Consider the following 18,192-nt stretch of genomic DNA (forward strand, 5'->3'; position numbering starts at 1 on the left):
AGCACTCTGTAAATAGGATGTGTGTATGTGGAGGGGGAGGTGGCTGGGGAGAAATGCTTACGTTAAAGTGTACACACACTTTCACAAAGAGTGTCCAGCTTCGGTTTTTTTATTGTAACCTCATTCCACCCTGAGGGGTTAATAGCTCCATTTTATAGATGGGAAAACATGCTCTAAGAGGTTAAGTAACTTGCCTTGAAAGTCATTCTCGTGTTTACAGAGAGGACAATCAGGACTGGAAAAGCGTGAGAAGAGGCAAGACGGGTAAGCCTGAAGGGGAATTATCAGCGCAAGGGCAGAAATGTGCAAGTTTATGCATAGACCTGTGCTGGGAGTGGGCAGAAGGGAAGGGGCATGAGAGAGGAAAGTGAGTTTGACTTGATGAGATAGGAGGGTTCCTAGTGGGAAACAGAAGGGAAAAGTCAGCAAGTAGTTTAGAAAAAACCACAGAAGACAATCCTGAAAGAGCTGATGGATTGAGTAAGGAAGTCCAGGCTGGGAAGATCAGGAAAGACATGGCTAAGAAAAACAAATCTGCAGTCCTGTGTGAAAGTGGGCTGGGGGGTGACAGAGAAGGGAAGGCAGGAAGACTGCTAGCCCCACAGTACCAGACAGGAGAGAAATTAAAACGCAGGGGCCCAGTGGGCCAAGGGACAGAACTCATGTTCTCACAGAAGTCACAGCCCTGACTTCAGATACCTTAGGAGGTAGCAAGTAGGCCAAAATGATTTGGTGGTAGGTTCAGCATCCCACTCACCTATACCCTATGAGGCAAGCCTTTCTCCTCTAAAATGCCTGATGGCAGACTCAGAACCTCACACATTTTCAAAGGAACAAAATGTGTAAATCACAATGCTGAGTTCCAGCATGGCACTTGCTAAACTGTAGTTGGGTAGTTACTTCAGTACCTCTGATAATATAGATTCAGACCACAATCCATTTATCTCTGCTATCCTCCCACTTCAATCTCAGAACCTACTGAAATGATCAGATGCGATGGCAATTAATGGAACTTTCTCTAGGAAGCCTCTTCGATTAACAATATTCCTTCCTATAAATCAAGCCGATAAAATATGAATGAGGGGAATACTGACAGTGGAAAAGATTTGAAATCAAACCAAGAAATTAATCCTAACCCAGCCACATATTTGTGCCCCGGGACATAGGCAGGTCATTCTTTGAGCAGGTTGTTATTCATCCTTAAAGTCACTACCCTGGCTGCTTCACAGGGTGGCTGTGAGAGGAACCCATCTGAAAACCTTCTGGCGTATTTCACAAACACACAACAAAAACGTGCGTTTTGTTTTTGCTAGGCTATTTTCCCCAACTTCGCTGTAAGAAGGTGGCTGAGGGCAGTGCTGGTTGTCCTCTGCCACCTAAACACCAGCGTTTGGCTCCAGGCTTTGCATAGAGCAGTTACTCAACTGTAGCAGGGATCCTAGGTGAAGGGGGTAGGTATGAACTCCTGAAACGTGAGCAGAGGTGCCCTGAGGCAAGAGAACTCTGGCCTAATCAAGTTGTCCTGCTTCCTGTTCACTGTGGCAGCATTTCTGTTCCTGCTTTGCCATCTCCACCTCTGGTTTGCCCAGCACTCTCCCTTTTGGTGGTGTGATCTTTATTTTGGCCACATATACAACTGAGGTGCTTCTTCAGAAGGGACTGTCACCAGTGCAACAATGCTGTAGTCTCACTGTTCCTCTGTGCCTCAGAAGCCCGTTTTGCCTGTTAAGTTTTTCCCCCAGCCAGTCACCTTGGAGTCAGACCCAAAGCTGGGCCTTCTGGTTTGCCCTCCCTTGACTCCAGCTTGGGAAATGGTTAGCAAGGAAAATGAAATATCAGGACATGTCCACAAATGCTGGAAAATCACTCACCCACCATCACCTTTCTCAGCTTTAACATGTTGGATTTTTTAAAAAAAAGTCACAAACGTAATTTTTCACCAGCAGACAGAGCTGGACAGAGAAGCCTCTGGGGCTCCTTGTGTCAGAAGGAATAGAACACACATACACTACAATTTTAAGAGATATGGTTGGCTCAGATGTCAGTGAACCCTAAAGTGCATTAAGATCAATTTTAATTTTCATCTGAGAAAAGTCTCAAATTAGAGCTAAACAATAACAGCTAGCATTTATCGAGTTTTTGCCATATGCCAGGCACTTTGCTCAGCACTGTTCATGCATTAGCTCATTTAGTCCTCGAAAACTCTCAAGTAGACACCGTTATCATTCCTTTTAACAGATGAAGAAACTAAGGCTCGCAGAGGTGAAGAAACTTGCCAAAGATCAAATGGCTGGGATAGTGAATCTGGGATCTGAAGTCAAGACTAAGGGCAAGGTTAAGGCCCTTAACTTGTACAAGGATGTGCTGCCTGCCTCCCAGTAAGTACTTAAGGCATGTCTCTGCTTTTGCCCGGGCTGTCACTCCCCCACCCCACCACCCCCCTGTCGAAAAAAATGCTCACAGGCAGTCTCTTCCAAACCAGCCTGTCAGAAAGGAGAAAGAAATATGGGCATGGTTCTGGAACCCAACGCCTCGGGTTCCATGCAACCATGCCTATCCTTCCATGAGCCCATAAGAACAGTTTATCCTGTGAGGAGGTGTCAACCTATGTCTGCCCCCAGCTGGCATACCCAGAGCTGTATCTGCCTGGCAGGATGGAGGTGGTCCTAAGTCCTGTCTTGGCATTGTATGGCTTCCCCTTTCTTAGCCCTGGGCTCCAGAATGAAGGAGCCAGGACAAGGGTGTTCTTTTCCAGTCTTCTTTGCCCAGTAATAGAAAGTATTTTCACCTGGATACCAGAAAGTAAGACTCATGAGAGCTCTGTTTATGTTGTTCATCACTGACTCCTCGCTGAATCCTCAAGAGTGCCAAGCATGTGGCAGTTACTCAATAGTTGTCGAATGAACAGAGTGAATGAGGCAATGTAAGAATGAGATTACTGAACTCCTGACAGCAAAGTATACGGCAAATTATTAATCAGGTTATATGAAAAGTGAACTGTGTATAGCTATGCCTTTCTGTATTCCAGAAACAGGTGACATCAGGCTAAAAAACTGATTGGAGAATCCAAAGCAAGAGGAAGAAAGGAAAAAATCAGTTTTAAAAATTAGGAGATGGGGCAGGGGAAGAAACAGGACATTCCAGATACTTAACCATCCCCACTCCGAAACGAATATTACCAAACACGTGTTCAAACTGAGAAAAAGCCATTTTAATAACACACACATACATTCATAGGACTTTAAACAAGATGTAGTATAAAATCCTTAAAAAAAAAAAAAGAAAGAAAGGAAAAGGCAATCTGCATTTACTTGTCAACTGCCTAAGAGCTGGTGGATGAACTGGCTGACAGGACTGCCCAGGGAAACGAATGCACAGATGACAAAGTGCAGCCACACTGCAAATGAGCAAGAAACCACCACCACAGATTGTGGCCTACATGCGCAGCCACCTGCACCCTAACCGTGCCTCCTCAGAGACAAACCAGGACAGTCCTCCCCTAACTCTCCAACTCAGTGTTAATGGGTCACCTCTTACATTTTTATTTTTTTTTAATTTAAAAATTACTCTTGGTTTAAAGACTCCACACATTAATACTGGCCAGTCCCCACCAACTATACTTGTTTTGACAGAAATAAAAATGCAAGTGCTCCAACTGAGCCTGGATGACAACACGCCATTTTCTATCTTTTACATCTGGGGAGATTTTTGTGAAGTCAAAAGCAAGCTATTACTTGTACTTCAAAATAAAAACAAAATGCCAACCTTCCAAAAGGTGACAAAGGCACCACTGCCATCAGGAGACAGACAGAAAATGTATAAATGCTGTTACTTTACTGCTACAGAGATGCGTTTTGTGTATGGAGAGCCTCTTTGCTTAACATGATATAACTAACAGAATTATATTTTTGGATAACAAGAAAAGCAGTTTAGAAAAGGCAAACAGTTACACACAAAAGCATAAACACTTACAAGTACCTTAATTTTCAGCTTGCAATAAGGGTAATAAGTTTGACATATATATCCAGAAAATTAGACACGGTGATTTTGGCACAGTAATATTGCCAAACACACCACCACTCAGTGCAAGCTTTGTTTGCCAAGTCCCAAAGGTGGCCTGACATTCTCTGTGCAATGAACATTTTCTCCCCTGCTACCACCCCATTCACTGGGCAACAGCAGCAGGAGGGAGACAAAGCATGGAGACTCAAGAGGGGGAAGGATAATACTTGCTTTGGGAGAAAAACCATGGGCTACTTCTGCTAAAAGAGAACCACAAAATTTTTATGAGAACCCAAATGCAAATACTGACTGGAATATGACCTGGAGACGAAGACATCTACCAGAGTCATAAATATAAGGGCCCAAACTGATGTTTGGCTATTTACTTTAAAGGGACAGATGAAGTATTTTTCTCTAATGGAAGAAAGACAATTAAAAATAGAACTTTTCTTACTGGAATTGTTAAATAAAAATTTATCAAAGTGGTTTTATATTTGATGGGTAGTTCTGTTGAAACTGCAATACAAAAGGGTTACTTAAAAAAAAAAACCTGAATAACCCACTTGTCCCCCTGTCAATGTACACGATTAGAAAATATTTACACACTGTAATTACAAGCAATATAAGCAGTATTTTATACTTTGAGATTTTGTACACTTTACACAATGCAAAATGAGAAAAATATGAACACTTATAAAATTACACACAAATAATGTATCTACAAAGTATTAAATTACAGAGAGTGAAAGCTCCCATTGTTGGGCAGATAGATGCCAGAGTTTCAAGCTTCTGTCAAATATAACTCTTTGTATCTATCTCATTAACCATAAGTGGCATTTTCTAACAATACCCTTGAGAGGTAGTATCAAGATAATAGTATTCTTACCAGTAAACTTAACACAAAATAAAACTTCTGTTGGTCTGACTCTTGGAGCCTCATTCAGCTGGGGTTCTTGGGAACTAGATTAACTTAGTCTTCTGTATGAAATCTCTAACTGCTCAATGCTTGACACGGGCTCAAAAGTTACTGATACTATTTTAAATGATAAATTTAAGATTAAATGCTTTTTACTCCTAAGCCTCAATTTAGAGGTAGAAAGCTATTTTTCAAAATTTATTTCCTCCCCTCTCAAACCATACACATGAAGTCCAATGCCCTTTCCCTCCATCATCTTTCCCCCACAACCGGAGACATGAGAGTGCTCAGGAGAGCAGTTCATCCAAGTCAGTACTGAAAGAAAGAAGAAAGAAGCTGACATTCTCTTTCAAGAAACCCTCCTAAAAGGGACACTCAGCCAACAAAAGAATTTTTCAGTTAGCTAGTAAGCGTCTCTAACTACCAAAGGCTTCAAAGGGCCCTTGGGCTAAGACCAGCATGCGCACTTCTAACCCTCCACCATTTAACCAAAGGATGGCTTTCCAGTGTTTAAGAATTTAGAGCAGCTGTGGTTTTCAAGTGCAACTTTAAAATACAAGCACACACGTGTGTGCATATACACACGTGCACACAGTGTCCCAAAGAATAAACGCCATCCAGGTCTCTGCCAAGGCTATATATGAAGGGAAGTAAGGTTTTTGGAAACTTGTCCAGATTGTTAAGCTTTTACAATATAGACTTCTGTAATATGGCTACAAGGGCCAGAATGCTAACATTTAGCCAAGATTCTAAGATTTAACCAGCATTTAAAAAAAAATGCGCTTAAAAGAAATCCAAAACAAACTGCATATGAATGTTTTGGCATAAAATCAGAGCCACTATTTTATAGCTTAACCTCATCCTCGTAAGGGGATCTGACAATATACCAAACTTCTGTTTTTCAACTGTTTGTTTACATGTATTTTGAAAACAGTAACAGATTTATAATCTTGAACAGTGAAGGAAAATGCATGGGTTGAAACCTCCCTGTGGTTTATAAGAGTTACAGAAGAGATTTATCCTTTTTGTTACTGAACTCAGTTCTAAGCTTTCCCTTTGAGTCCTAACATAACCAAGAGGGAAAACTAAATCCAGCTGGAACTTGTTCTTGGTTTGCACGTCCAACTCCTCAAGTTGGTCCAAACTCTTTCTTACATGTTTCGTGTGATAATCCAAGTGCCACAAATACAAAAAAAAGAAAAAAACAAGATAACTGGCTTACAATTTAACAAAAGGAGTTAATAGGGGCAGGTTACACATGCAACTACTAGCTGCTTCTACCCCTCCCCTCTCGTTACAGGATTCTGCTCTTTTAAAAGGCCAGTTGCCTTAATTAAGCAGATTGTGTTTCATATCTGCTTCAGAAATGGCAATTTCTTCATTACCAGTTTCATACTAGATATTCAAGTGGCACATTTGCTGCACATTTTCTTAGCATTCCACTAGATTCTGTAGTAATCCATTCTACTCCTCCAGGAAAGCTTTCATTGAATTTCTCTTGGTTCATATTTTTGCTGCTGTAAATCTTGTTAAGAATCTGGTACCCAGAAGTCATGAAGCTGCCCCTAGAAAGGGGAAGGGTGAAAAAACAGGATAAAAGAAAATCAGATTATGCATTAATCCTTATAAAACTACTAATCATCAGACAATGGGCTTTGATAATGAAAGTAATAATCTTCATATTGAACATTTCTCTGAAAATTTATGGTAATCAGATTCAAGTTTTACACTTTGTAGTCTAACAATTAAAAAAAAGTATAAAACAAGTACAAGATGTTTTCCTCACTAACATGTGGAGGGTCATATTTAAGAAGATTAGGTAAAATGTTAAGCTGATTAATATAAAGTTTTGGTATTACATTCTTTTCTGTTTTAATGACACATCAGCAAAGTTGGCTAGCTAAAAAATCGTTTATTGAAGTTAGAAACTAAAATAAAAAACAACAAAACACTAGCTTAAGATTTCTCAAAGATTTCTCTAAAAAAGCATATATATCTTACAAACGACATCAACAGCAAAAGAGTCAAAACGCCATAAATATTGGGAGTGCTTTTCCCAACTAATCTTCAGCGTTCTTATTACTTTGATATAAAACATAAACAACTTCTAGGCCCTATCTACTCAAAATATTGGCTCTGGACCAGCAGCACTGGTATTAATCTGAGAACCTGTTAGAAATGAAGAATATCTCAGGTCCCACCCCAGACCTATTGAGTCAAAATCTGCATTTCAGCAGGTTCCCAGTTGATGCCTCTGCACATTAAAATCTGAGAAGCATCATTTTAGACAATCCTACGTCAGTTAGTGTGTAAACAAGCAGGGTGGCAAACTTAATAACAGGTGGTAAACAATGCCCCTCTTAAGCAAAGTCTCCTTAGACATGACACCGAAAGTCTCCTTAGACATGACACCGAAAGCGCAAGAGACAAGAGAAAAAAATCAGATACAACTGGACGTCATCACAATTAAAAACTTTTGTTGCACAAATGATACCATGAAGACAGTGAAAAGACAACACAGAGAATGGGAGAAAATACTAGCAAATTATACACCCAATAAGGGACTTGTATTTAGAACATATGGAGAATTCTTAGAATTCAATAATAAAAAGATAAAAAACCCAATTACAAAATGGGCAAAGGATTTGAATAGACATTTTTCCAAAGAAGCTATATGAATGGTCAATAAGCACATAAAAAGACGCTCAACATCATTAGTCACTAGGGAAATGCAAATTAAAACCACAATGAGATTCTACTTCCAACCCCCTACTATGGCCACAGTCAAAAAGACAGGTAATAACCAGGTTGGCAAGAATGTGAAGAAATTAGAAAGCTCACACATTCTGGCAGGAATATAAAATGGTGCAGCCACTTTGGAAAACAGTCCGGCAGTTCCTCAAAACATTTAACACAGAGTTACCATATGACCTAGCAATTCCACCCCCAGGTATATGCTCAAGATGTTTTCATTTGAAACATACGTTCACACAAAAACCTGTATCCAAATGTTCATGAAAGCATTATTCATAATAGCCAGGAAGTGGAAACAACTCAAAAGTCCATCTACTAAGTGGATAATAAAATGTGATATATCCATACAATATTGATTTGGCAATAGAAAGGAAATACATGCTACAACACGGATTCACTTAATTTTATGTTATATGGAAGAAGGCACTCAGCCACTCATCAAAGACCACATAGTATATGACTTCTTCTATATGAAATGTAAAGAACAGGCGAATCTATACAGACAGAAAGTAGATTAGCGGTTGCCTAGGGCTTGGGGGGAGTGGGGATGGGAGCACAGGTGTTGGGGAATGAGGAGTGACTGCTAACGGGTATGTGATTTCTTTTTAGAGTGACAAAAATGTTCTAAAGTTAGATTGTGGTAATGGTTGTACAACTCTGTGCATATACTAAAAACCACTGTATACTTTAAATGGATGACATGGCATATGAATTTTGTCTTTAATGAAGCTGTTAAGAAAAATGCTCCTCACGAAATAACCTCCATTTGATGCAATGTAACGTTTTAAAATGGGCTCAACCACCTCTGGAAATAAACTGAATATAAAGCAAAAAAACCTAAAAAACATACATAAACTATTACAGGGGAATTTTCAGTTTATCTTAAGATACTTAGAAGCAAATGCTCTGTCATACTTTATTCAAAAGTATGGAGAAATATCATTTAACAAAATTATTAAGAATAAACAAAATTGTTTAATAAAATGACACCTGAGTAGGCCGACAGTTCTGGATTATTTCCTGCCATTTTCCATGTATCCTGGCAACCAAGTCTTTCACCTTAAAAATATCAAAAAGGGGAAAAGGGATTAGATCAAAACATCCTCACCTAAAATCAATTTAACGCTCGATACAAAAGATCTGATAGCTGTGACAGGCCCACACCCAACAACTCAATTTGATTTTTGTCAAGAAAGATAAAATAAACTCATCTTCTGGAGAGGCTTTCAAATCACAGTGACTAATAAGACTTTTCTTCATCACCATAATCTAAAATACTGAGTGCTTAGGACTCCATTTTCCCATTAGTTACTGAAGATCATCCAGAAAAACATATTCCTTGCCTTCAAGACACTTACATTTTCAACTTGCTGGCTTTTGAACACCCAGATAGAGAAGCTGACAGGTGGGCTTTGTTACAGGGCTCAAGGCTTTGGTTGTTCCCTGCCTTCCCAGCTTCTATTTGAAAGACTCAAGGCCACAAAAAATGGTTGTTGTTCGTTCCTTTCCACATTATCAGAAGATCCAAAATTCACTGTTATGCCTTCTTAGGATTTTGCACAGTACTATGAATCCATATCTGGTATGTTCCTATATTTGGAGGTTTAGCAAGTCTTTGTGAGAAACTCAAACTTTTCTACCACTCTAGAGGTTCTCAATTAGCTCTTGAACATAACTGCTTGAGAAAAATGTTTTAAGTCAGTCAGGAATTTTATAGCTGCCTTAAGTTTAGAAAGTAAATTGCAAGGTCTGCTATTTTTCTTCATTTAGAGTTCAGCAGATTCAGTTTCTCCAAAACAATCACCACCTTTTCTACTAGAGGCTTGTGGAGAGGCACGCAACTCATCTATTTCAGCAGGACCATCCCCTGGAGCAATTTCCACAGACCTCTCCGTCACTCTCCACTCCAAGTAAGAAGAGCCCGCGCACCAATCTCTGCCGGCTCTTGGCTTTAAGAAACAAAAACCTTGGGTGGTCCCCTTTTAGCATGTCTGTCAGCAGTAGCCACTACCACCAAGTTCTACGGGCCAGTAATTCTAATCAACGTTCAAAAGAATGTGCTTCTGAAACCATGATTTCCACTCTAAGGCGAAGAGCTATCCCCTAAATATATTTGAAACTCTGCAATCTGATACAACTTCATTAGTCGCTCATTTCTGTACTTAACTTAAATCTACTAAAATAAATACAGATACTAAATCCAAACGGACATTGTTGAAATGACGACCCTTTACAGCTAACTAACGTTAAGATATAAAGTTACAAAGCTGAACCTTCACATTCAATGACTATCCAAACACAAGTGGCAAAAAAGAATCAGCTTTACATTACAAAAGCTAAAAGATGATTTGGAATAAAAAAAAATCCTTAGACAAAAAAGTTTTTAAAGAAGAGGTGTTTAATTTTATGTTTCAGGAACAATTTTCAAATCATTTTATCAATATTAAAATTCCTTTCCTAACTCCATACTCACATATTCAGCTTTTCTACTGTCTTTGCATATACTAAACCTTTAAGAAAAAAGCAAGTTTGCTGCAGAATTATTTCCATCCTAGAGCTCAGACTGGGTGATGTAGGACTCAGAGATTTGAAAAGTCCTTCCTTTAAAACATTCTCTAATGGAATATTCAAAGGATAACAGCTAAATTAATTCTTCTCTATGAACAAAAGTTTTCAACCATCACGAAATTTTATAACCACTGTTTTAAAACTTATATATTTATTTAAACAATGCTTTAACCCTTGAAGCTAACTTAAGCACAAAGGTCTTAATTTGTACAATGGGAAAAAACTAGTAAGTTTCATTAGTATTGGAAGCACTTTTCTCCTTAGGTGTCATGAGTTTTAGAATAGAGAGTATACTAAAATGAAAAATGTATTTGCTTTGAGATTTTTTTCCTTTCACTTTCACTCTGGCTAGAAGAACTTAGTAAAAGCTGATTTCTGGGGCTGACCCCTTGGCCTAGTGGCTAAGTTCACATGTTCTGCTTTGGCAGCCTGGGGTTCACAGGTTTGGATCTCGAGTGCAGACCTCCATCACTCATTGGCCGTGCTATGGTGGCAACCCATATATAAAACAGAGGATGACTGGCACAGATGTTAGCTCAGGCTGAATCTTTTCCTCAAGCAAAAAGAGGAAGATTGCAACAGATGTTAGCTCAGGGTGAGTCTTCCTTAGCAAAAACAAAAAACACTCAGATGATTTCTGTTATTAAGGAGAAAGTCATATTTCTAATCTCATATGTTCTTTTTTTTAAAGAGAGGCTTATATGCTTCTCTTCCTCAAATATTATGTAACCAAAGTTAAACAAAAATGCTAACAATATGTAAGAAAAACCCACACTTACCTTAGTTCTATAAAATAGTCTTGCGTCTTCCCTAATATCACACTTAACATGCTTTTCCAAAGCCCCACAGAGGTGCACAAAGTGTTTCTGTGCAGAACAAACACAAGAGATGAAAACAACTCTGAAGCATTACAAATTAACAGAGGAGATTAAGTAGTTAAAACAACTAAGAACCATTTAAAAATCTCTCACTCTCCACTTAGCAATTTCTGACGCTGACCACCCAGCACAGCAGCAGGCCTGTCAGTGAAAGCAGTAACTGCCGCAACCAAGAGACTATTACGGTTTACTGCTGATTAACGTAAAAAATAGACAGAAAAATACATGTTATTTTGCTATGTATTAAGGCACATTAATGAAAACTAACCCTAGAGCTCAGACTGTGACATAATGCCCAGAAATTTAAATAGAGTCCTTCCTTTAACACATTCTCTAGTAGAATATTCAAATAACAGCTAACCTACTTTTTCCTCTATGAAGAATATAAACTTTAATAATAGTTCCTTGAAAAATTAAGTGTCTTAAGTTTTAGAAGTTTATAGTCCAAAACAGTCACTCTCATACATATAGTATGATTGACTATATTAAGGTGAGAATATAAATGGATGCTTTTTGGGAGGGAAATGTGATAACAGCTATCTTTTTTTTTTTTTTTTTGAGGAAGCATCCATGCCCATCTTCCTCTATTTTATTTGTGGGATGCCTGCCACAGCATGACTTGATAAGCAGTGCGTAGGTCCACACCCGAGATCCGAACCAGTGAACCCTGGGCTGCTGAAGCGGAACGTGTGAACTTAACCGCTGCGCCACTGTGCCAGCCTCCGACAGCTATCTTAAAATAAGTAAAATTTGAAAAATTTATAACCTTTGACTTCGCAATTCTACTTCTAGGGATTTACCCTATAGAAATGCTTGCATAGGTTGGTAGAGATATATGAATAAGCATGTTCACGTTAGCACTGTGTGGAATCACAAAAAGGATAATGTTCATCAATAAAGCTTTTCAAATACTATAGTTATTAGACAGAAATGCTAACATATTAAAGTGAAAATACAAAGACAAGTGGCAAATAGTATGAATGGTATGACCCCATTTTTGTTGGAGTCATATAATATGCATACATTATGGAGAAGTTTACAGGAGGGCAATGGATTCTAGGAATCTCTCACTTTCTACCTTATATGGTTTTATAATAATTGAATTTTTAAACAATAATGATCGTTCTTAATCAGAAAAAAAATGTGAAGACCATATAAGAACATTACAGATAATTGACTACATTAGGTTTCAATCAGAAAAGCAAACATAGGTTGTATGTACTACAGTGTTTATAAAAACACACGGACCAGTCTTGTGTCCTTTTCATTATGCCTAAGATACTAAATTTTAAGACAGGGGTTGGATTACCTAAGGTGTGAAACATGAGGAATTAAACAAGAACTTTCCCCAGGAGTATGGATCATGGTACTATGGGAAGAATAGAATAATTCAAAATGAAAATCTTAATATGGGAGATAATTCAGAAATGTCTATCTGGAGACATCAGATATAGCAGGAAAAAAAAAAAAGGGTTGGCCCAGTGGCTGAGTGGTTAAGTTTGTGCACTCTGCTTCAGCAGCCTAGGATTTTGCTAGTTTGGATTCTGGGCGCGGACATGGCACCGCTCGTCAGGCCACGCTGAGGCGGCGTCCCACATGCCACAACTAGAAGGAGCCACAGCTAAAAATACACAACTATGTACTGGGGGGATTGGGAGAAAAAAAGCAGAAAAACAACAACAAAAAAGAAATGTCTATCTGAAGTAGCCTGACTTATCATCAGTTTAATTTTGAAGGCAAATATTTCTAAACAAAAAAAAAAGTAGACTGGGAGAAGAGAAGATACCAGCTAAGAGCTGGCCCATTTGGTATTTAGTGACCTTGATATCTTACTAATGTATTACACTGTTGCCAAGTTGTGATGGCTAAGTTCTATTCCAATAAGTTCTATTCTACTAAGTTCGTTCCAGAATGAACATTTACAGACAAATAATTCTTGTCAATGATATGGTTGCAAGGTTACTATTACTTCCCTCTATCCAGTGTACAATGGGATTTCTATAGCAAATCCAAAGTTAACTTTTACTAAGTTTTCTCCTATATAAAGAATGTTCATGCATTCCATCAATAGTGACACTTCTTAAAAACAAAAAAAATCACTAAAAACTACCCACCCGTTGTCCAGAAGAAAAAGAATGAGAACAACTAACTTCACCAACTAAATGAAGAAGAATGTAGGTCAGGTAATATGCCTGTAAGGAAAATGAATAAAATAAACATCCATGAATTAGCTGGCATAGATGACAATCCAGTTTACACATTAGGAAAGCTGCCCAGGAAGGATTAAGGATTTGCTAAAGTCAACTAAGCTGGTAAATGGGGAAAAGCCAAGCATTTAACCCAGGCTTTCTGATTTCTAACTCAAGTGCATTCCATTTACTACCTCAGGACTGCACTAGTAAAGGGCCAGAAAATATACTCCCAGTGTTAATTACCAAAAACCATCATTTTACCTCAATTCTCAACTTTCAAGTTTTCCTGAATAATTTCATGACAGCAAAAATAAAAAATATCATTCACTTTATAGTTGTGCTTGCTAGAATGTATCTAGTCTCTAATTCCAGAAATGCCTATGCTATCAGTGTTAGGAAGTTATGCTCATATGTACTCTTTTGAGATGACCTAGCCCTGGATACCTGCTTTTCAAGTTCCAAATGAAGACTCTCGTCAATAGTGCCATTTGGTTGTTCAGTCCTTTTCTTCAAGACCATTTTCTTCAACAAATCAGAAGGCTTCATTTGCACAAGATAGCGATGTAGGACTGATACCTATCAAAAGAAAGAGGAGATACTGAATATTGCTAAGGAATACAGTTGCTTTTTCTTAGGCTACCTTTCTTCAGTGTGTCCTCTGTTCATTTTGCCTTCTTTAATTTTGCCCCTTTAGTTTTCTTTATAGTCCAGTGATATCCATTTCTCCTTTACTTAAAAGGCCTCAATTGGGGCAGGCCCGTGGCTGAGTGGTTGGGTTCGCGCGCTCTGCTTCAGCGGCCTAGGGGTTCGCTGGTCCGGATCCTGGGGGCGGACATGGCACCGCTTATCAGGCCGTGCTGAGGTGGCGTCCTGCGTACCACAACTAGAAGGACCCACAACTAGAATATACAACTATGTACCAGGGAGCTTTGGGAGAAAAAGGAAAAATAAAATCTTAAAAAAAAAAAGTCTCAATTGCTTAAAAGGGATTTTAAATGAAATATTTAGTACTTGTAATTGAGGACAAAAGCTTAAGGGGGAGACCAAATGGCATAACAATAGAGGTCAAAGGGAGTGCTTTCTCTGTGAAATTATTTGAAAGTTGAATCTCCCTGTGAGCAGAAGTTATTGAATTTTGAAAAGAATTCTTTTTTGATGGCAGTAAATACACTGAAAGGATTAAGAGCTATTTGCTAATTACTCTGGTGGCTCAGGAGTGGTCCCCATATATCTGGAATGAAATCTACCTCAACTTTACTAATGCAGAAACCAGCCGTCCCTTTCCATCTCTGTCCCGCAGCACGCCGTGCATATACTTCTATCACTGTGGGCCACACTGGACCACAAGGGCTGGTTTATTTTGTTTCAACCACTAGATTATGTTTTCAAGGGCAGAGCCTCTAATTCATTTCTTTATCTCTAGGACCTAATAGAGTATCATGTACTGAATTGCAATTTAAACAAGAACACCGCATCTAGATTAGATTCTACGTTAAGTTTTCAAATCCAACTGTGAGTAGCCCCATTAATGTCATTAATGTTGGTAAAAAGCTTTCAGGACTTCTTGGAGTGAAGCTTCCATAGGACATGTTTACACACTCATATATACATGACAAATTCATGACTGAACAAGCAATGGAGGGCAACCACTTTTAAGCTCTTCTGATAAAATTGCTAACCTTGATGAAGTGAACTAATTTAATAAAAAATGTCATATTATGATTTTCCCAGAAGTTTTAATACATTAATTCATCTAATTGTCTACAACCATCCTATGTGGTAGAGAGTGCGATACCACCTCCATTTCACAGATGAAGAAACTGGATCTCATTAGTTAAGTACCATTCTACAGAATACATGAATAGGGGCTGGCCCCGTGGCCGAGTGGTTAAGTTCACGCGCTCCACTGCAGGCGGCCCAGTGTTTCGTTGGTTCGGATCCTGGGCGCGGACATGGCACCACTCATCAAACCACGCTGAGGCAGCGTCCCACATGCCACAACTAGAAGGACCCACAACGAAGAATATACAACTATGTACTGGAGGGGCTTTGGGGAGAAAAAGGAAAAAAAAAAAAAAAAAGAATACATGAATAGTATTATGCCCGAGAGTTGAGATCTAACCCCAGGATTCTGACTCTGGATTCATCACTTTTCCCTACACCTCACCAACTCTCCATTTATTAAAAGAGAACAAAAATGTTATTTATACCTGCAGGTTACTGGCATTGGGGATATCTTCATGTTTCTCATCCAAAAGCTTTGAAATAATCACTAGGCTGAGGCACTGTCTCAGTTGCCTGGAATTAGAATTTAAAAGTATTTAGAATGTATTTTAATCAATATTGCTTGAGAAGCAAATGAAGGAGCCAAAAGGAGTTCTTCTAATTGGAAACAGCTAATCTTTCAAGAGAAGGGTATCCAAGAAGATATGAGCTTTAACAGGACAGTATAATTTTCATGTAAAATTTTCTACATAAAGTTAGAGTTGCCTGAAGCTCAGGCAAATCATTAAAGAGCCTTTATCTTTGACCTTGCTGATTTACTGATAGAAAATCTATCTTACTGCTGGAATTTATTTTTACTAAAGCAAAGAAAATGCTATTTCATTCACTTTCATGGTATGTACCATGTAAATTATCAGATAAGCTAAAATTAAAAATCAAGAATATTACAAAATGATCTAAGTTAAGTGTCAGAATCAGAATGCCAATGCCTTTTCCCACAGCTGAATATGAAATAAAAGACTCTGGTCTAACAGTCAAGGAGTGATGAAAGGAAATAAAGGTCCCAAAAGCTTTCCATTCATGTAAACATTATAAAATTTTCTTAATATCTAATTCTCACTTTTCAGTACCTTCCACGTGACGTCCAGTTAGGCACCAGCTGTACCAACCACAGAAGATTGTGGGGATGACTGGAGAGTTCACTTATGGCCAGACAGAGTTCAGGCACCTGAAAACAAAGAATGAACAAGATTTTTCAAATAAGACAATGGAGTCAAACATCTAATAGATTATCCACATCTCTTCTTGCCCTAATGGAAGTGTTATTACAATAAGAACACTCATTTTTAGAAACAGCGTGGAGTTTAGAACCTGCTAAAATGTACACAGTACAGAGATTCAGTCTTAAACTCTACAACAGACTAACCAGATACATTTATCAGAATTTCATCTGGCATTCATGTTTTGTGCTACATCACATCTGTATCTGTATTTAAACAGTACTTCTTGGAAGAAAAAAGTAATCTAAATACAAATACCAGTTCCGAAAGGTGTACAATGAGAGTTGCAGAAGATCAACATATTCCTGACCTGGGATTTCTTGCATTTTAGGGATCCTCAACTATTCTAGTATTTAAAGTCTAACAGAATTGCTTCAAACTAATCCCTGAGTAGGGAAAGGAAGTATGGGATGAGGGTAACAGACAAGACAAGATTGATTATGTTGTGATAATTGTTGAAGCTGGGTGATAGGTACTTAGGGGTTCATTACATTCTTCTCTCTACTTCTGCACATGTTTGAAATTTCCCACCACAAAAGGCTGAAAAATATATTTAAAAACTTAACAAAAATTATATATGGCTGCATAAGTTCAACTCAAATTCTTGTTGTATACGTGACTCATTCCACTACTTCATTTAGGTCTCTGCTCAAAGGTCACTTCTGAAAGGACTTCCCTGACTGCCTCATCTGCAATAGCAGAGCACCCCTGCCTTGCTACTCTCTATACCCATGTCCTGCTTTATTTTAATCTGTAGCACGTATTAGAACTTGACCTACTATAACCTACACTTTGCTTATTATCTAACCCACTGACTAGGATAAAACTGCTATGAGGACAAGGGTTTTATCTTTTTCACAGCTGTATCTCTAGTACCTACATTATAATATACTTGGCCCACAGTAAATCCCCAATAAACACACTTTTTTTATTGAAAGAATAGCTGCGGTTTTAGAAAAGATTCAGTTATCACAAATTTAAATAATACAGTTCCAACAAAGACAGTCTCTTCCTCAGTTTATTTTTCATCTGCCAAAGATCTTAACTGAGCTTAGAAACTATTAATTCTGCATACACTATGAAAGTCAAATTGTGATGCTATACAAAAAAAACCCAATACTAAAGTTTTAAGTCACATTACCTTTGTGTTCCAATCTCTGATGTTTTTCATCAAGTTTATCAGGAGGCTTTGAAAGTCCACTAGAGGAATCTGTTTCAGCTGTTTCTCCAAACTCATTTTAAACAACATTAAAATCAGCAACATTACCTCACGATCCTGGTAACCTTCTGGATGTATAGATGTACACAAGCCTAGAAACTGTGAAACAAATGCAGAGACAAAACAACTTAAGGAGATACATTTTACTTGAAGAGCTTAAGTTACAGAAAACTTTTTGACAAAAAATGCAAAAGAGAACTATAAAGAAAATAAAACATTAGCCGTCTAGGAAAAAGAAGGCAAGAAACAGTCATGCTAACAGTTGAGTTAGGTGACTGGATAAATATTTTCTTCTCCATTTTTGATTTTCAAGATTTTCTTCTTAACAGTTCAATATCATTGATTTGATTCAGCCACTAAAAATGTTTTAACACTGTTACTAATTCTTGATCACTAAGTTACATTGTAAGTAATAAGTTTTTCGTCATACATCCTCTAAAAAATTATTGGTTTCAAAAAATATTAGTTTCAAAAAGGTTTTTGGTAAAAGTATTCCTAGAACTATTTTAATTACATAACTCCAATCTAAAGTTCCCTTTCACTCCTAATATTAAAACAAAAATAAAAACAACCTCTAACACAAAGATTATTGCTAAAAAATTTCAGAGATTGGAAACACTAGTGATTTTGTTTTAAAACATTAAGCACAAAACTAAAG

General features: G+C 38.0%; 1 protein-coding gene across 2 annotated transcripts in view; it reads right to left on the reverse strand.

Moving 5' to 3' along the window:
* Nucleotides 1-3,189: 3,189 nt before the first annotated feature.
* SLF2 (SMC5-SMC6 complex localization factor 2) overlaps nucleotides 3,190-18,192 on the reverse strand; it is a 42,385-nt gene continuing 27,382 nt past the window's right edge. For both annotated transcript variants that reach the window (XM_044752469.2, XM_044752471.2), the window contains exons 13-20: nucleotides 17,457-17,633; nucleotides 16,166-16,263; nucleotides 15,521-15,608; nucleotides 13,755-13,886; nucleotides 13,233-13,310; nucleotides 11,020-11,106; nucleotides 8,663-8,731; nucleotides 3,190-6,483 (exon numbers count right to left, since the gene is read on the reverse strand). In XM_044752469.2, the coding sequence (XP_044608404.1) occupies nucleotides 6,448-6,483; nucleotides 8,663-8,731; nucleotides 11,020-11,106; nucleotides 13,233-13,310; nucleotides 13,755-13,886; nucleotides 15,521-15,608; nucleotides 16,166-16,263; nucleotides 17,457-17,633 (765 nt within the window). In that variant the 3' untranslated portion in view covers nucleotides 3,190-6,447. The remainder of the gene's footprint in view (nucleotides 6,484-8,662; nucleotides 8,732-11,019; nucleotides 11,107-13,232; nucleotides 13,311-13,754; nucleotides 13,887-15,520; nucleotides 15,609-16,165; nucleotides 16,264-17,456; nucleotides 17,634-18,192) is intronic.

Source organism: Equus asinus, chromosome 2 (assembly GCF_041296235.1).
Source record: "Equus asinus isolate D_3611 breed Donkey chromosome 2, EquAss-T2T_v2, whole genome shotgun sequence".
Lineage (NCBI taxonomy): Eukaryota > Metazoa > Chordata > Mammalia > Perissodactyla > Equidae > Equus > Equus asinus.